Consider the following 20,488-nt stretch of genomic DNA (forward strand, 5'->3'; position numbering starts at 1 on the left):
ACATAGATCTGGGGGGGAAGTGTGCACACAAAATGTAAATAATAAATGCCCATCATTATTATTATTATGCATGACAAAATCACTGCAACTCTTAATATTGTTGAAAAATTAAATCTTGTTCAAAAAAGGCTAAACCCACGCTGATGTGAAAACAAGCATGTTCTGTTGGTGAACTTGTCTAATTAAAATTCACATTACAGTTCAGCTCCAACGCAGACTGTGAGTTTCCATGTCTCCAATGTCTCAAAAGACAGAATGTTCCCAGTGCCGCTTTCAAAACACGAGGATACGTTCTGTCTTGCTTGTACTTACAGATGTGTATGCCATAAAAACTAATGATTCTATTGTGTGTCTTAAAGGATTCCCTATATCGTACAAACAAATCTACACTGCATTTGTGTATGTAATCTCTGTGTATGTACACCTACCTATGTAATCATTCATTGCTCAACTACTCCAACTTGCTTTAATTTCAGAAGACACCTAATTGCAATTAAGATGCATGGGGTGTTGAGCTGGGAAGTAAAAGGAAGTAATCAGTGCTGATTATAGAGCCAGAGCCTGATCAGAGTAAATCATATACTGACTGTACGTCTCCTCTGTGCCCGCCTGAATCGGAGTCGGGAATGAGACGGAACAGAGCCTGTTTTTAGTGTGATTATGTCCATGGCAGGACTACAGACTCCAGCTCGCTGCCAGATTTGAAAGGATTATGCCGCGTGTGACACCATGAGGTTGACCTAATCTTGTGGAGAGACACACAAAGATAATTTATGGGTCACATCGGACATGAATCTGTCCAATATGTTTTCCAGCTTTTAAATTTATAGTTTCCCCACCAGTCTCTTTAGTTTCAGTTTATGGGTTTGTTTTGCAAACTGTTCTATATAAAACACAAAGTGCTGCTTATGTATGTGGAGTTTGATTTGTGTATGTAAACACAGGAGCTTAACGAAACTCCAAGTCTAGCTGTCTAGGTCTGCATTCTGAGTGCTGCCAAAATGTGAGGGTTCTGAAAAACTGGTAAAGACATTATGCAACTAAATGTATTTTTTGAATTCTGTATGTTTAAATGAAAATTTGCAAGTATAATAAATCACTTCCCCTGTTTATTTGATATTAAATGATCCAAGCTGAAATGCATTAGCACATATTGATCTAGCGATGCAGAAGAAGCATGGTGATCTGAAACAGTCAAAACATTTCATGGCAGCATTCAGGTTATAGTTTAAATATGTAAACAGACGGTCTTTGAGGACGGTGTTTTTAAGTACCACCTTTTCATATAATGCTTTTTCTTGTACATCAGTTGACTGAAAAGAGTGCACAATATTTGCTTTGCTATGCTCCACACATACATCAGGAGACTATACCATCTCAATGTAGTCGCTAATGAGAAACTTCACTGAAACATTTGGGGAATGAATGCCTTGCTCAAGGGTTTTGACAAGTTTGACTGTGAGTAGAGTCATACATTCATTCTTTCTCAGCCTTATCTTTACTTTATCCATGTATTCAGACTCACTTCTATTACATCAGAGCCCCGGGCCATAGAGGGCCAATTTTTTAGTGTGAAAATCCACATGGAAAGCTTCAATCCTGGCTTTAGTCACACCATTTGTTAGCAGTAATGAGGGCAGATGAGAACTGTAGCGTTTTGCAGATTGTGAACATTGGCTATCCAACAGTGACACCTACTGGCTAATAAAGTCAAAATTAATCATTTCAAAAGACATGTCTGATTTTATTTGATATTAATTAATGTAACATTAATTCATATTAAACACACAAAAAGGGATTTAGACTTAGTAGACAATTTCTTAACATTAGGATAAGTATTTATATAAATGTCAGATGATCACTGTACTCCCACTTACATAATTCAAACACACATTGGTAATATTACATCTAAACTAATTGTAAAATAGCTAAAAATTCATGTAAAATGAATCTTTTCTTAATGACATGTCAAATGCTCATGGTTCATGTTCTTTGCTTCTGTACTTGACTTGAGATGTGAATGTACAAAACAAATGCAAATAATTACAAGCATGATTGGTGCATTAAAGGTTTTGGCACGCAGGGCTCGCAGAACAAAGACTTAACATCTGTGGAGCAAATCTGTGAAAAGAAACTCGAGAATAGGAAAACCCACACAGAGCTCTCTTATTGATGTCTTAATCGAGCAAGAAATTTTCCTGGCAGTACTCTTTAAAGTTGAACTCCTCAACAGTGAAAGGTACATCCTTCCACTTCTTCACTGGGAGCCGCTCTTGACCAGGGCTCTCCAGAACAAAGTTCTTAATGGCTAGATTTGGCAGTATGGCACACTTCTTGTACTTTATTTCATTTCCCCATTTCTGTAAATTTACACAAGAACAACACTCAGAATCCAACACGAGCATGAACGTAACATTATGTTTTGTTTTTATTTGAAGAGGGTACCTCGCTGCATATTTTACAGCCGATTGTACACCCAGGCTCCCAGTCCTCAAAGCTTCTTTTTAGAGTCAGTTGGTCTCCAAATGTATAGTGTTTCCTGAGGACAAACCAAAAGAAAAGATATTTTACTTTGTCCCCAACATGCTTTTGCGTTAACTCTTAGATCAGAACATATTTAACTCACTTAAAGTCAGGGTTGACGTTGACGTACATGTTCTCAACTAGCTTGATGTCACTGCCAGAAGCCACAGGGGTAAAACAGCTTCGACACAAGAGCTGGATACTGGAAGCAGTGTTACGACTCCTCTTCTCTGCTTGGCGCCTCTGTTCAATTTTGGTGCAAGTGACTACCATCTCTTGAAGCTGAGTAATCTGGAGACAAGGAAGAATGGAAGGTGATGTTAATACCACGGGGCTGTGAAATGTATTAAGGACTGGTAGAGTATATACGCTCACCTTTGTGCAAAAGTCTTGAGGGGTCATAGTTTGCACACGGTCAATGGCTTGTCCAGTCAGCTCCTCCAGATATTCATTCATGCGCTCTCGGCGATCTTCACGCCCGCCTGCTTGGGCTACGACTGCATACTCACTGTTTTCTGCTCGTGCACGTCCACTGGCCTGCTGCTGGGCGATCTCATTAGTAAGGAGTCCGTAGCGCACCACCAGGTTGCATTCAGGTATATCAAGACCTTCTTCGGCCACACTGGTAGAGATCAGGAGGTTCAGAGAACCCATACGGAAATTCCTGATTGTTTCTGCCTGTCCATTCTATAAGAAATATGCAAATAAAAAAGCATGGAAACATGCAGAAATGTCCATAGAGATGTTACTGAATGTGACTGACTCAAAGCTTATAGGCGAAGACTGTATATCATCATACCTGTGTCATGTAGGTGTTGCCATTACCAGCGCCGATGAGGATGTCTGCCTTGATGCCAGCTTCCTGCAATGCCCTGTTTTTGAGGACCCAGTCTTTCAGGCAGTGGGTGCTTTTACGAGTTTTACTGAAGATGATTGCCCTTGATGGGACACCTGACCCAAACTGTTGTAACAGAGTGCTCTGAAGTTCATCCATCTTTGGGTTATCAAAGCGAGAATCCATAGCAAGGTTCTTTAGCTCCACCTGATTCTCTGTGTGCCACAAAATAGTGACGCAAGTGATGGTTATATTTGCTGAAACCATGAAAATGTGGATTATAATGAAAATATGAGGACTCTCACCTTCAAAAAGTTCCAACAGGAAGGTGTCTGTCCCATCAATGGGATTGGTTCTCTTTTTGGAGTAATACTCCTCTAAGGAGCGATAAGCATCAATCATCCGTAAGGTGTCATTGATGAGGAGGGCATCATTATATTGCCTTAGGTGTAACGCACATTGTGCAAGCAGCCTGTTTTTCTCCTGTACGCCTGGTCAAAGAAACAGATGTAAGCAGAAGCATTGTTTCATCTAAAGATTTACTTACTCTAATTAATTCTATGAAAAAATATGCTCAAAACAAAATCACGTTCCAAGGTTAAAAACTAAGTCTGTACCTCGGTGCTCTAGATTCACCACATCTGCCTCATATTCTTGTGTTCCGCACTCTTTAAGTCTGAAGTCTGGGGGAAGGTTCATGTGACTGTGGATGCTGTTCATCATCGATATCAGATGATCACGAAACGGATCCTCAAAGAAAAACACGTGTTTGTGTTTACTAGCAGATACTGTTTTTCAACAAGTGGTTGTTGTCCTGAGGCCAGCATTTGTATGATACCTCTGGGACAGCAACTGCTTCAGCCAATAACATAATATTATATTAAATATAAAAAAATGTTTACAGTCTGATACTACAGGGTTATTTTTTATTATATATTAAAATGTGCATTTGCTTCTTAGTTTAGTATTTTTCCATGATTTGTTTAAGATATCTAAACTTAATATGTGTGTGATAGCTAAGGGTCTCTGCTACAATGCAAGTTCAGCATACCCATGATAGCTTAACTGGTTTCACTAACTAACGTCAGTGGTAAAGCAAATGTGTTAAACAGGCCATTAAGTCAAACCCAATGTTTGAGTTTCCCAATGTAAAAGCATTTTAATGGGAAAGGCATGTTGTTGGCAACATGTGAGCAGTCAAAAACACAAACAGGTTTACAAGCAGCACAGTGAATTATTTCACAAAGAAAGGGAAAGTGGTAAAGCTCTGTCACTAAAACACTGGAAGATCTGATAGATTATTTCTTTTTTTTTCTTTAGATGTGCACTAGAAAACTTTACCATCATTTTTTTTCTAAATGAGCAAGTAAAGAATACATACAAAAACATTCAAATTTAGAGTTATCTTGCAATTTTCATATAAGATCAACAAGGTTAACAAGTGCTCTGTTTGTGTTTCATGCCAAGAGGTGATGTTAGGAATGGGAATAGAAACAAAGATAATAAGGGAAAAACATAAACTTTATAGAAGGATACGAAATATTTATCCCATATCTGGCAATTTCTTTTTTATTACAGCAAATGAAAACCTGCTTCTAGTGCTACTGTCACAAAAACAACAACAACAACAACAACAATAACAACAACAACGTGTTGTTTTTATAAATACAAGAAAATTGTAATTTTCGTATTTCAAATAAATAAAAACAGGTATAAAAATATGCTTACTTTAAGTCTTTCTTTTACAATTTTGAAGCTTTTTCTGGGTTTGGGCACCACTTCCTTCAGTTCAGATGCATATTCTTTAGCTGAAACTATGACTGAGTCCAAGTTGGCACAAATCTGAAAGGAGGAGCATTTTCAAGCAAAGCCAGCTAATTAAATAGAGATAAATTATATAAAAAGCTCAAATAAAAAATGAATCCCTGACCTCCAGTACATGCTCCACAGCCTTTTCCAGTGCCTTTGCGCCTCCTGTCCCTGGGGATGCTGTGAGGCCCAAGATCTGTGGCAGTGGTTTTTCTCCCTTCAACTTTTTCTCCACATAGAGTCTCATTACTTTGTTGTAGGCTTCCTCCTTGTGAGTATGGTGGCACTCATCAATTATCAGCAGAGTAATATCTGTAGAAAATCCTCAAGTCAGTTCATTTCAGCATAAAAGCATAATCAGACATGTTTAAGCTCACTTTGACTCACCTGAGAGCTCGACATGTCTTGCTTCCTCTTTGTTAATCAGAGCGTTGTACAAGATCTGCGCTGTGCAGATGACTACTTGTGACTGCTTCACCACTAACCCAAAAAAGTCCTTTTCCTTATTCTCTCCACTGACTTTCTTAATAATGAAGGTACCACCCAGGTGAGGCTCAAACTCTTTGTTGTAGTGTTGGTCAACAAGATGAACCTGAATTATAGAGCACATCAAAAACATTATATTTAGTCACCTTTAGTCACAGCAGGTGTATAATAGTTTTTTTTTGTCTTAAAAATTAAATCCCCTCTTTCTGTTTTAGGTACCTTGTTTACGAGGACCATCACTTTAGCATTTGGTGTGGTCTCCAGGTGTTTTTTGGCCACATACACTGCAGCGCGGGTCTTTCCACCTCCTGTCGGTAACCATATTATGATGTTCTCTCCTTTAAGAGCCCTTTCAACCACTTCCTGCTGGTAGTTATGCAGTCCAAAATCTGCCATTTCGCAGTGCCCTTTTGTTCAGTAATATTTTTGCGTGGCATAGAATACAGATACTGTAGAAGAGAAATGGACACCCAGTTGTGACTTCAAACTCTTAGCCTTAAAAGTCTGCTGGAGCAAAGCTAGTGACAAAACAAACAGAAAGAAAGTCAGCCTTCTGAACTCACCAGTGACGAAGCTCTGTGTAGTTTTGTCTCTTTTTCAGCCGTCACAAGACAGTTGCAAGCTGGTGATGTTTTCAATTTTGTTTGGACTGCCCATGTCACGTGGAAACTGGAAAATGAAACTTATCTGAACTCAGAAAGTTGGCCCTCATGAGGGAGTCTCTGGATGAACAGAAGGTGATTACTAAAATATCTACTCTTAACTCGCACTGCCTATTGTTTTTAGTTTTGCTTTCCTCATGTAACAAACAGCTTGTTAGTGTTGCAAAAAAAAAAAAATCCCCTTGTCTGTTTTAATGTCAGCTCACGTAACTTGATCTCTACCCTCTGGCAAAAGAGCTTCAGCAGTATTTGGTTTCAGTTTCCTTTCATTGTGTTACAGTCAAATTCTTCATCTTTACAATGTAGTCTAAATGTTTATAGATCTAAACCATAAAAAACTAATTTCAGCTGTTAGTTGACAATGACATTTTCTAAAGACTGAGCTCAAATGAAACATCTAAATTTGAGATAATCAATGTATGCACAATATCATATTTTTGTAAACTAATTTGTAGTATTACATCTAAGTGCACTTTAAAATGACTACAATGGTTCATGGAAGTTCATCTTTTTGATTACATAAAGTGTACACGATGGTTAAGGTTCATGTTACAGCAGGAGATGGTTTTATCATTTGCTTCTGTGCTGGACTTGAGAGGAAAGTGAAGAACTCCTTACAACAACATGCAAAGGGGATGATACAATGGCCGTGGTCTGGGTTCATTCAAACGTCCAGCTGCAAAATGATTAACTTGCATTTTCTTAATGAAAATAGGCTCACAAACTCCAGTAGATTGCAAAAGAAAACCCCCTTTCCTCCCTTACAGGGGTCTCAATTGTGAGAACGTCATGATGTTAACAAATATTTATTTCTCTTTCAATGTTTTCCTTCCACCCTGAATCTCCAAAGAAAAATACATAGTCACTGTGGATAGGGTCTTCTTGTACGTTATCCTATTCCTGTGTATTTACATAAGAACAACACAATCCCTAACTATGGATCTATTTGTACTAGGGCTGCAACAGAAGACTATTTTGGTAGTCGACTAATCTGCCAATTTTTCTTTGATTAGTCAACGAGTATTTCAATAACTCTTATCTTCGCTTCCTGTAGGCAAACCTGTTCTAGGGTATCTCACCTGCTCAGGTGATTAGCTAGCATATCCTGAGAAGTTTCCGGTAAGCTAACATAAACATGAACATAAACATTACTGTACAAGCATTAACATGGAATTACTGTACAAACCTTAACATAAACACGGTCAACGCAACGCACTAGCTCTCTCAAACTGACTCATTCAGAGTTGACGTCACAGCTCCAGGGTGCTTCCTGTAACTGCGGTCAAGTGAGCCCTCACACACGAAGTCAGGTCAAGCTAGCCGCACCGCCAGCCGCACCTACAATCGTATTGCACTTTTCTTCCGTATATTACGGTACGGGTGCCGACTGGCTTAGAAGCGCTTCTGGATACTTGCATTTTTCCTTTTCTCAATTCTCAAGTACGCGAGTCCGTTCTCATTTTAGACTGCAGGACCAGCAGCTGGTGCTGTGTACAAGTATGGGCATCATCAGTGACAGAGATGCCAAAAGGAAGAGCAAATTCATCTGCAAGGTTAGAAGCAGCACTGGTGGGCGAAGGTCAGAGGTCACTGAACAAACAGTTCTCCATTATAGACACCCCATCACACCTGCTTCATTCCACCTTTGTAAAGCAGCATAGCTTCTTCTCCCTCTAACTGATTAAACCTTTCAGCCATGAAGTACACGTCAGGAAATCATTCCTATTGTTATGTCTGTAAAAGTGTACAATAACTCTTCGGTATGTGGCACGATCAATACAATGTCTGTGCCTTCACCTGGAGACTGGCGGTCCATCACACAAGGATTCCAGGAGCGCTGGAACTTCCCTCTCTGCTGTGGAGCTCTGGATGGGAAGCACGTCCAGAAAAAGGCCCCCCCATACATCATATAGGAGACACACACATCAATATACACTAAATATTTACTTCATTTCTTTTTTTGTGGTGCCCAAATTTATGCACCTGCTTAAATTTTCTTTAAACAATTATTGCACACTTTTTGTAAATCCAGTAAACTTCTTTTCACTTCTCAAATATCGCTGTGTGTCTCCTATATGATATATTTAACTGACATTTTTTATTGTAACAACCAACGATTTATACGGGAAAATAATGGCTATTAACAAGGTTGCCCAAACTTTTTTGCGGTGTGAACACACCATAGAATCCAGTGAAATATTCACGTCACCTTTAACAATTTTCTTGTTATAGAATTAAAAAAATACACAATATCAAAAATACAGCACAGCAGTTTAGTTGGGGATAAGGTCAGGTTGAACAAAAATATACAGTATAGTGAGAAGACAAATGTATTGTCAACTCTTACCGAATTTGTAATTCTTTTTATTATTTTTAACGTGTAGTGTAATAATTATATATTAATGTATATCATATAAATATATATATATATAGCTAATATTTCAAATCTCGAAGTGGATTAAGAAGTAAAATAGTGAAAAATGCAAGTATTCAGAAGACTGTTTCTAACCCAGTCGGCACCCATACCGTAATATGTGTATGAAAAGTGCAACAGGATTGTATAGGTGCAGCTGGCGCCAGGGCTCACTTGATCGCAGTCTTCCTGTAGTGTACTGCAGTGTAGTATACCTTGTATTACAAAAACATATTTATTAGTAGACAGTATAATTCTGCGTCTACAAATTTTTATAGTCGACGTCATCGATTATGTCGACAAATCGTGCAGCCCAATTTGACACTAGTGTTTAAAGTATTATTAAATTATAGTATTATTATTATAGTATTATTAAACACAGTATTAAAGTCTGTGCCCTGTTTAAATTACTATATCTGATTCTACATCCAGGCGCCCAGTTCCCAAAATGTTAGAAATGTTGACGTTCACTGACCTGAGAGCACAACATGTCTTAATACCTCCTTGTTAGTCAGAGCATTGTATAAGAGCTGTGCTGTGCAGATGAAAGGCTCTGACGTCTGCACCAGTAACACAAAGAAATGCTTCTTATTGGTCTCTCCACTGACTTGGTCCAGCTCTTTGCTCTCAAACTCTTTTCTTCAGGATTGGCCAACAAGACAAACCTAAATTGTGGATTGCATTAAATAATAACTTGTCATCATCTTCAGCTAGAGAAGTTTGACATAGCCAGGCTTTCTGTCTTAGTTAAGCCAGGCTTTCTGCTTAGGGCTCTGTGTGCACTCAGAGGAAATAAAGCATTTGATGGATCATTTTACACTTCTTCTGCACAAAAATGACAGATTTGACAGATGCCTAGTTCAGAGACACTAGGAGTCAGTCAAATAAAGATGTATAAAGAATATTTACAGCTAAAGCCAGCACTGGTGTTGCAAATAAGTCAAGAGAGCTGCAGACAATCAGTAATAATTTGAATTAATGAGTTTATAGATTTATTTTACAACTCAGTAATAAATTACATCTAAACTTAAGCTCTAAAATAGATCTAATAAAGATTCAGTGTTCAGACCTGATACTATCCCACTGCTTATTGAAGGTTAAATGCCTCATCCGTGGCCAGATCACAGCAAAATATATATTTTTTGACTTATCCTTGGGAATAAGTCTGCTTTAAACAGACTTTATAATTGTAAAACATGTATGCCTTACTCCAGTGTGACAAATTGCAATTTGAAATAATCATATCTCTAATGTAGATCAGTTATATGGTGTTAAACCACAACAGTTAAAATACATAACTATGTATTGATCCAGTAATACTGAGGGTGCATCCCCAGGTGTTAAAACATTACATTAAAGTCTCTGAAGTCAGCATTTTCACATATCCTTTTTTTAAAAAATGTTTTTATGTAACAGTTTTATACAGAGATATAAACAGAAATATATATTTTTATATCCTCATCCCAGCAAATAACGTGTGTCTATTCAGTCAACTGAATGCACATCTCTTTTACAGTGGTTGCCTAGACACATCAGAAGGCTGCACAACCGTGCTCCTGACGTGGATAATACCATAATTTATAGAAACAGTTGGGGATTAAATGCCTTGCTCATGGGTCTGTCATGTTTGACTGTGGCCTGCAAGTCATTCATTCTCAGTATATTTCCACATTATCTGCAGATTCAGACATTTCCATTACATCCACATCTTTCAATGTGAAAATCCTCGTGGAAAGCTTTAATCCTGGCTTTACGAAAACATTTCTTGTGCTATCCAAGACTGACACCTACTGATTAATAAAGGCAAACTTATGAAAAATCAATCATTTCAAAAGGAGCATTTGTTTAAATTAATCAAATTTAGATTTAGTTAAAAAAATTATATGCTACAATATAGAAAAAATAAAAAGGATGATTTCATCTGTTAGTGAACAATGATAATTCTTAAGATTAGGCTCTCATAAAACATCTGATTTAGTTACAGAAATTGTCCACAATGTCAAACTTCATACACACATCAACAGCATTACATCTGAACACATTTTAAAATAGCTAAAACAGTTCATGTTAATTAATCTCCTCTTGATGGCATGTCACATATTCATGATGTTTAAGGGTCATGTTATAGAAGAACGCAAATGAACTCAGGCACTGGGCATAAACGAAGCATTCACTAATTGCTAATTATAAACATGACTGATGCACTAAGGTTTTTAGCTGCCTCAGGCACCATGGAACAATGACCGAGCATATGTGGAGTGAATTTTTCAAGTCTGTGTTCATGCAAACATCCAACCATACAACAGTATGGTGTTCTAAAAGAAACTGGAGTCTCAAAATCAAGTAAAGTGCAGAAGAAAACCACACAGAGCTTTCTGGTTTGTGGCTCAATCAAAGAGGTCAGGGAAGTTTTCCTGGCAGTACTCTTCATAGTCAAAGTCCTCAACAGTGAAAGGTACATCTTTCCATTTCTTTACTGTTATCCTGCCTTTGGGGGTTTCCAGGGCAAAGTTCTTAATGGCTAGATTTGGCATTAAGACATGCTTTTTGTATTTTATCTCGAATCCCCATTCCTGTGAATGTGTATAAGAATAACAGTCAGATTCCAACATGAGCATGAACTGTGGATCTATTTAGATACAGTATTAAACAGTGAGTTCACTGTACCTTGTCGCATTTTTTGCATCTGATTCTACACCCAGGCTCCCAGTCCTCAAAGCTCCTTTCTAGAATCACCCGCTCTGCAGCTTTGTAGTGATTCCTGAGGACAAACAAGAAGCAAAGATATTTTTATTTGGTCTCAACATACTTCTGCTTTAACTCTTAGATCAGAACATCTTTAACTCACTTAAAGTCAGGGCTGACGTTGACATATTGCGTATTGTCAACAAGTTGAATGTCACTGCCAGAAGCCACAGGGGTAAAACAGTTTCGACACAAGAACTGGATATTGGAAGCAGTATTACTCCTCCTCTTCTCCATTTTGCAGCTTTCTTCAATTTTACTAGAAATAATTGCCTTTTGTTGAAGCTCACTTAACTGGAATCACAGAGGAATGGATGATAATGTTAGTAACACTGGGCAGTGAGAGTGAGAGCAGTAAGTTATGGCTCGGTAGTGTCCTTAAACATCACCTTTAAATAAAACTCGTGGTGACTCATACGTTGCACACGGTCAATGGCTTTACCAGTCAGCTCCTCCAGATATTCATTGATGCGCTCTCTGCGATGTTCACGCCCGCCTGCTTGGGCTACGACTGCATACTGACTGTTTTTTGCTCGTGCACGTCCACTTGCCTGCTGCTGGGCGATCTCATTAGTAAGGAGTCCGTAGCGCACCACCAGGTTGCATTCAGGTATATCAAGACCTTCTTCGGCCACACTGGTGGAGATCAGGAGGTTCAGAGAACCCATACGGAAACTCCTGATTGTTTCTGCCTGTTCATTCTATAAGAAATATGCAAATAAAAGCATGGAAACATGCAGAAATGTCCATAGAGATGTTACTGAATGTGACTGACTCAAAGCTTATCGGTGAAGACTGTATATCATCATACCTGTGTCATGTAGGTGATGCCATTACCAGCACCAGTGAGGATGTCTGCCTTGATGCCAGCATCTTTCAATGCCCTGTTTTTGAGGACCCAGTCTTTCAGGCAGTGGGTGCTTTTGCGAGTTTTACTGAAGAGAATTCCTCTTGATGGGACACCTGACCCAAACTGTTGTAACAGAGTGCGTTGAAGTTCATCCATCTTTGGGTTCTCAAAGCGAGAATCCATAGCAAGGTTCCTTAGCTCCACCTGATTCTCTGTGTGCCACAAAATAGTAATATTTTTATTGGCTGAAATCATCAAACGTTGCATTATGAGCTACAAAATAAAGTTATGGTATTAACACATAACAGCAAGTGATGAAAATGTTAGGATTTTCACCTTCAAAAAGTCCCAACAAGAAGAAGTCTGTCCCATCAATGGCCTTGGTGCTCTTTGTGGAGTAATACTCCTCTAGGGAACGATAAGCATCAATCATCCTCAAGGTGTCATTGATGAGGAGGGCATCATTGTACTGCCTGAGGTGTAACGCACATTGTGCAAGCAGTCTGTTGTTGTCTCGTACTCCTGGTCAAAGAGGACAGATACAAACAGCAGTATTATTTTATTTAAATACTGATTACCTTAACTCTCACAAAATCCGTTGTATTTACCGCTGCCATCAGCAGAAGGATTAAATGCTACGGTCTTACCTCGCTGTTCCAGAACCACCACATCTGCTTCATATTCTTGTGTTCCACACTCTCTCAGTTTGAAGTCTGGAGGAATATCCATGTAACCGTGGATAATCGTCATCATTGACTTCAGATGATCACCAAAAGGATCCTCAAAGAAAAACATGTATTTGTGGTTACTAGCAGGTCCCAATTTTTGCCAGGTGGCTGTCATCCCAGGGCAAAAAATGCCTCAGACAGTCAGTCAGTGATGTGACACCCAAGAGCCCTTTAAGCACAGGCAAAATTAAAAGGAAATTTTTGAAAATCTTTATTTTAGATTCTGCTACTACAGATATATTTGACTCTTATATTAGCATTTTTCCAAGGTGGAATTAAATTAACACTAGTCTTGGGAGTGGCAATAAAAGTATTTGTGGTCTTTTCTGAGGTGAACTAGTAGATGAGGCTTTTACCCATTAGTCTCTCAGTGCATTTGTTCATGTTACAAGAAAATGCAGTTTTTCAAAATCCATCAGTTTTTTGTTTGTTTTTTAATATCTGCTTACTCTATCTCTCATGTTGACAATGTTGAAGGTTTTTCTGGGTCTGGGCACCACTTCCTTCAGTTCAGGAGCATACTGTTTAGTTGAAACTATGGCTGAATCCAAGTTGGCACAAATCTGAAAGGAGGAGCATTTTCAAGCAAAGCCAGCTAATTAAATAGAGATAAATTATATAAAAAGCTCAAATAAAAAATGAATCCCTGACCTCCAGTACATGCTCCACAGCCTTTTCCAGGGTCTTTGCGCCTCCTGTCCCTGGGGATGCTGTGAGGCCCAAGATCTGTGGCAGTGGTTTTTCTCCCTTCAGCTTCTTCTCCACATAAAGTCTCATTACTTTGTTGTAGACAGACTCCTTGTGAGTATGGTGGCACTCATCAATTATCAGCAGAGTAATATCTGTAGAAAATCCTCAAGTCAGTTCATTTCAGCATAACAGCATAATCAGACGTGTTTAAGCTCACTTTGACTCACCTGAGAGCTCGACATGTCTTGCTTCCTCCTTGTTAATCAGAGCATTGTACAAGATCTGTGCTGTGCAGATGACCACATCTGACTCTTGCACCACTAACCCAAAAAAGTCCTTTTCATCACTCTCTCCGCTCACTTTCCTAACAGCATAGCGTAGACCCAGGTGAGGCTCAAACTCTTTGTTGTAGTGTTGGTCAACAAGATGAACCTGAATAATAGAACACATCAAAAACATTATATGAAGTCATCTTCTTATACCAGTTTTACGATGGTTTTTATTGCCCTTTTTCTGTTTTAGGTACCTTGTTTACGAGAACCATCACTTTAGCATTTGGTGTGGTCTCCAGGTGTTTTTTGGCCACATACACTGCAGCGCGGGTCTTTCCACCTCCCGTTGGTAACCATATTATGATGTTCTCTCGTTTAAGAGCCCTTTCAACCACTTCCTGCTGGTAGGTATATAGTCCAAAATCTGACATTTTCCAGTGTCTTTTTGTCCAATAATACTTTAGAATGGCATAGATTTCAGATACTGTAGAAAAGAAATGGACACCACATTGCAATTTGAAGGCTTAAACGTCTGTAGGACTAAAGCTGGTGACAAAACAAGCAAGCATTCTGAGAAGCATAGTGAATAGAAACACTTGATATCATTTATATATGAAGAAAATGTAATTTTAACTCACCAGTCAGTGCTGACAGAGCTCTGTGTTGTTCTGCTTCTTTCCTCTTCCGCTGTCACCAGGCACTGCAAGTTGGTGAGGTTTTAAACTCTGTTTGGACAGGCTGTGTCACGTGGAAATTGGAAAACGAAACCTCTATGTTCTCAGAACAGTGGGCCTCACGAGGGAGTCTCTTGAAGAACGGCAGCAGGTGATCATTATGCAGTGACAAGGGAAGAATGAGCTTCACTAAAATAAAGTAGGTTCTTCTAAGAAAAGCCACACCCAAGGTACTGCTTAGAAATCGATTTATTTATTTATTAGTCAAGGTAATTCCCTAACTTAACGTATTCATTGTTTGTAGTTTTGTTTTCCAGACACAGCTTGTCAGAATTAGTCTTTAAAAAAGGCATGGGGATTTTTTACATGTACTCATTCACTTGTTTTCTGCCCTCTGGCAAGAAAAGAGCTTCAACAGTATTTGGCTGCGTTACAGAGCTTGGGTACAGCTTAAGTCACCATCAAAAAAGTTGTGCCATCTGAAAACATATAAACTCACAAGTAAGAATAACCAAAACCAAAAACTAAAACCATAGTTGCCCTTTTTTCAAAGGAGCTTGGAAAGAAAGTGGCTTCTTCAGTTCTAAAACCAAACGGCGGAGAATCTCAGGTATGTAAACCTTAATAGTGGTTGTCCCTTAAGAGGGTGATAGGCCTCGCCGTATCATGTGACCTAAGGTAACGTGACGCAAGGTGTGAATCGGGGTTAAGGCACCTTGGAAGGGATCTCAGAACTGCACTGAAGGTGGAATAAGCCACCCACTCTGTTCAGCTATGGTCTCTTTTACTCCACTTTGAAACCATTGTCATCTTCTCAATTCAAATTGCGAACATTGGCATTCTTAAGAGAGTGACCTTTAACCTTTAGCTGCAGATGTACCACTGAGTCGAGGTGGCTCTTCTATATTACACCATGCATGGTTTTTTTGGACTGGCTGTTTAGAACTGAAGAAGCCTCTCGGATGAGAGAAGACACATCGTCATGAAACTTTAAAAAGTCCTGTGGCTTTCATTCTAAGCTCTGTAATTAGTTGGCACATTGTGTAAAATATCAAAAACAAGATGCAATTATCTGCAGATCTCGTAAAGCGTTAAAAGAGGAGAGCATGCTACACTATGGTGAACACGGGCCTCTACCAAATTTTTTGCAACATGTTGCTGCCATCAAATCCAAAGTGACCACATTTTTTCTCTTTAAAATAGTACAGTTTCTCAGTTTAAACATTTGGTGTGTTTTACTATGTTCTACTGTGAATAAAATGTGGGTTTATGAGATTTGCAAACCATTGCTTTGTTCTTTTATTTACATTTTATATAGGGCTCCATATTTTGGAATTGGGGTTGTACTTCAAAGCAGTCCAGCTCGTTTAATTTTTCATAGTACAGGGAGTACACAATTATTAGGCAAGTTGTATTTTTGAGGAATAATTTTATTATTGAACAACAACCATGTTCTCAATGAACCCAAAAAACTCATTAATAACAAAGCTGAATGTTTTTGGAAGTAGTTTTTAGTTTTAGCTATTTTAGGGGGATATCTGTGTGTGCAGGTGACTATTACTGTGCATAATTATTAGGCAACTTAACAAAAAACAAATATATACCCATTTCAATTATTTATTTTTACCAGTGAAACCAATATAACATCTCCACATTCACAAATATACATTTCCGACATCCATCCATCCATCCATCTTCATCCGCTTTATCCGGGGCCGGGTCGCGGGGGCAGCAGCCTAAGCATTTCTGACATTCAAAAACAAAACAAAAACAAATCAGCGACCAATATAGCCACCTTTCTTTGCAAGGACACTCAAAAGCCTGCCATCCATGGATTCTGTCAGTGTTTTGATCTGTTCACCATCAACATTGTGTGCAGCAGCAACCACAGCCTCCCAGACACTGTTCAGAGAGGTGTACTGTTTTCCCTCCTTGTAAATCTCACATTTGATGATGGACCACAGGTTCTCAATGGGGTTCAGATCAGGTGAACAAGGAGGCCATGTCATTAGTTTTTCTTCTTTTATACCCTTTCTTGCCAGCCACGCTGTGGAGTACTTGGACGCGTGTGATGGAGCATTGTCCTGCATGAAAATCATGTTTTTCTTGAAGGATGCAGACTTCTTCCTGTACCACTGCTTGAAGAAGGTGTCTTCCAGAAACTGGCAGTAGGACTGGGAGTTGAGCTTGACTCCATCCTCAACCCGAAAAGGCCCCACAAGCTCATCTTTGATGATACCAGCCCAAACCAGTACTCCACCTCCACCTTGCTGGCGTCTGAGTCGGACTGGAGCTCTCTGCCCTTTACCAATCCAGCCACGGGCCCATCCATCTGGCCCATCAAGACTCACTCTCATTTCATCAGTCCATAAAACCTTAGAAAAATCAGTCTCGAGATATTTCTTGGCCCAGTCTTGACGTTTCAGCTTGTGTGTCTTGTTCAGTGGTGGTCGTCTTTCAGCCTTTCTTACCTTGGCCATGTCTCTGAGTATTGCACACCTTGTGCTTTTGGGCACTCCAGTGATGTTGCAGCTCTGAAATATGGCCAAACTGGTGGCAAGTGGCATCTTGGCAGCTGCACGCTTGACTTTTCTCAGTTCATGGGCAGTTATTTTGCAACTTGGTTTTTCCACACGCTTCTTGCGACCCTGTTGACTATTTTGAATGAAATGCTTGATTGTTCGATGATCACGCTTCAGAAGCTTTGCAATTTTGAGACTGCTGCATCCCTCTGCAAGATATCTCACTATTTTTGACTTTTCTGAGCCTGTCAAGTCCTTCTTTTGACCCATTTTGCCAAAGGAAAGGACGTTGCCTAATAATTATGCACACCTGATATAGGGTGTTGATGTCATTAGACCACACCCCTTCTCATTACAGAGATGCACATCACCTAATATGCTTAATTGGTAGTAGGCTTTCGAGCCTATACAGCTTGGAGTAAGAGAACATGCATGAAGAGGATGATGTGGACAAAATACTCATTTGCCTAATAATTCTGCACTCCCTGTATGCAGGCAAGTTTGTGAAAGTTGCAAAAGGATAAACTAAAGTTAATGTACAAAAAATCCCAGCTGATTCGAAGTAGGAATTTTTACTACTTTTTTACAGCACTGTGTAAACAATATGCAAGTTCTAATAAATCCTTTGGTAATTTCCATTACCTATCCACTATGTGAGTCACAGCACAAAATATCAACAGTAAGGAGTGGACGCGTTGTGTGATACAGAGAAACGAAATCAAAAGCTCTGTGCAGAATGGGCCAACTGAGGGAGGCTCTGGAGGAACAACAAATCACAACTCAAATGCAGTGACAAAGCCTAAATGTCATTGACAATAAAGCAGTTGTTTTACAAGCCTTACATAATACAGCAGCAAGACATTTTGCAGTTAACTGTGCAGGGATTTTATGTTCTTTATAACTAATAGAAATCAATGAAAAATACCATGAAAAGAAGTAAAGTATACCATTACATCTACATTGAAGTAATATATTGTTTTTGGTGTGTCCATAAATAATTCAAATTTCATAATTCATTGTTTTTCACATTAGATTTTACCAAAACGCCTTTAAGAATTTGCATTCTTTGACAAGAAACAAACCACAACTGAAAAACACCACCTCCTTACCCTGAGGAGCTGGACTTTTGCCTGAGATGACTAATTTCTTTATTTTATCTAACTGGTTTAGGTAGCACTGTTAATGATCCACTAGCCTTTACAAGCCTCAAGTATTTTTGAAGAAAATAAATATTTTTCCTGATAAAACCTTCAGTTGAAAGTGTCAGGCCAACTGAAAAGTTACCCTAAATATATCTTAGTACTGTGTAAACCTTAGGGTGTTGTAGATTTTAATCAGTTTTTGCATGCACCACGCCCTTGATACACCCGTCTTGTTTTCATTGCATCAGGAAACAGAACTCTAAAGCCTATTATACACAATCATACAAGAGAGCCTAAAGACGCATTATAGATAACAGTCACTTATTTAGTTATATGCACGCAATTTTTTACATTTGAGCGGATCATAAAGTTCACTGATGAAATCAACCATTACACACTACGTGGCCTTAACTAGTGTTATTAGGTTATAATATTCACTGTCCTCTAAAAAGCCTTTTATGATTTTACTAATATTTCTGCCTCAGATTAAAAGTGTTTGTTGGTGACCTTCTTTATTTAGCCAAGTGACCATGAAAAGAATTATTTACCAAAAAAACCAAAAACAAAACAACCCCAACAACTTTATTGTCGTGAACAGTTTTACAGTTACAGTAAACGGTATTTAAACCATAACTCAACAGTAGCCATCCTCAAACAGCTGGAAGGTTCACTCAGACACCTTTTAAGAAAGTCTGAAATGCAACATTGGTAGTCTGAGGATGAACTACATAACTGACAACCCTGAATAACGAAACACTGACATCACTCCAACAATTCAAAGCTTGTCATGATTCAAGTACAAAACAAAACAGACATTCACACACACGCAAACATACGATGTTGATGAAAAGTTTAAAAGGAAAAAAAAACAACAAAAAAAACAAACAAAAAAAAAAACCCACTTAAACCCTGCAACTGTGCCTGAAGGTTTTGTTTTGTTTTTTTAATGCACATTGTAAACTGTAGCCATGCATTAACACCTTCCACAGCTTGCGAACAGTGTGATAAAATAAACCAAGTCATGTTCTCTTTCCAAGTCATAATCTATACAGGACTGCTGATTAACGTCTGCCTCCCCTGTTTTTTGTGTTTGCAACAAAAACTAACCAGTAAACATGGAACCACCACAAAAGTGAGGCTACACACAAAGCACTCCCTATGTGGAGGTGACAGTCCTACAGGACAAATCAGTTCAAACACGTACAGTAAACACCTGCAAAAGAAGCTATACTAACTGTGACCTCATCAAAATCGTTTGGAATGCTGCATAAACATTATGTTTTATATTTTATGTATAAATAAGTATTATATTAGCATGAAAACTTTTCTATTAAGGTAACTTTTGACTTACTTATTTTCTTCATCACACAAGTGCTGGAAGTATTTTATGCCCAGTCCATCACGGAGTGCCTCAATTTGTCTTAACAGTAGAGCTGCAACCAGCAGTTATTTTCATCTGCAGTGCTGTTCTCATAATTAGTCATTTATCCAAATGACAATTTTCTTTTATCATGACCAACAGTCAAACATTTAGGAAAAAAAAAATCAAAATCAATAGATGGTAAATATTAAAAGAGAAAGCAAAAAAAAAAAAAAAAAAAAAAAGTCCTCACTTGCAAACATTCAGAATTTGCACTTCACGTGAGAGTAACAATTTTACTCTTTTTTTTTCTTCTTTTTTTTAAACAAATGACTAATTCAATTGTTTCAGTACTACTTAGCAAAGTACTTCCCATTTTTCAAGTGCTCTAAGCACTTTGCCCCTTAGAGCTTTTATATTCATTCCTATGAAAATGGCTGGGATGCTCAAGTGTCTCAGTAATGGAAGGCAACGTGGCTTTAGGTCCCAAGGTCCAGTTTTTGTTGTTTTTTTAATGAACTCTTTACTACTTAAACACTGGCTCCTGTAAAATGCAACAAAGCTGAATCTGTCACTCTACAAAGAATGGTGGAAAGTCGCATTATTACTTGGACCTGTAACTTTGGTACACTCATTGAAACACGTATTAGCAGATAATTCACCCACTGCGAGTACTGAAAGAAGACGTCATCAGGTAAGTTTAACTGGATCACATTTTGAAACTTGTAGTATTCAACTGGCTGTGATGCAAGTCCAACAATTTTTCAGCAATTCTTT

At 38.6% G+C, this 20,488-nt stretch overlaps 1 protein-coding gene across 1 annotated transcript; it reads right to left on the reverse strand.

Moving 5' to 3' along the window:
* Window positions 1-1,108: 1,108 nt before the first annotated feature.
* dhx58 (DEXH (Asp-Glu-X-His) box polypeptide 58) lies at window positions 1,109-14,914 on the reverse strand. The gene is made up of 23 exons (XM_026166282.1): window positions 14,652-14,914; window positions 14,268-14,497; window positions 13,969-14,173; window positions 13,703-13,893; window positions 13,501-13,614; window positions 12,971-13,103; window positions 12,660-12,845; window positions 12,285-12,535; window positions 11,863-12,174; window positions 11,577-11,767; window positions 11,396-11,489; window positions 11,118-11,301; window positions 5,873-6,060; window positions 5,555-5,759; window positions 5,289-5,479; window positions 5,087-5,200; window positions 3,976-4,108; window positions 3,664-3,849; window positions 3,323-3,573; window positions 2,899-3,210; window positions 2,627-2,814; window positions 2,446-2,539; window positions 1,109-2,360 (listed from the first exon to the last, which is right to left on the reverse strand). Exons 2-23 carry the CDS (start codon window positions 14,442-14,444, stop codon window positions 2,178-2,180), a joined length of 4,083 nt encoding a protein of 1,360 aa, XP_026022067.1. The 5' UTR covers window positions 14,445-14,497; window positions 14,652-14,914; the 3' UTR covers window positions 1,109-2,177.
* Window positions 14,915-20,488: the final 5,574 nt, after the last annotated feature.

Source organism: Astatotilapia calliptera, chromosome 4 (assembly GCF_900246225.1).
Source record: "Astatotilapia calliptera chromosome 4, fAstCal1.2, whole genome shotgun sequence".
Taxonomy (NCBI): Eukaryota; Metazoa; Chordata; class Actinopteri; order Cichliformes; family Cichlidae; genus Astatotilapia; species Astatotilapia calliptera.

Bases quoted from the DNA above. Each gene is read 5' to 3' on its own strand.
- dhx58 (XM_026166282.1), bottom strand. From the start codon at position 14,444: ATGTCAGATTTTGGACTATATACCTACCAGCAGGAAGTGGTTGAAAGG. The intron at 5,201-5,288 runs GTCAGGGATTCA...TCCTCCTTTCAG, and splicing joins CTGTGGAGCATGTACTGGAG to ATTTGTGCCAACTTGGACTC. The intron at 2,540-2,626 runs GTGAGTTAAATA...GTTTGTCCTCAG, and splicing joins AACGTCAACCCTGACTTTAA to GAAACACTATACATTTGGAG.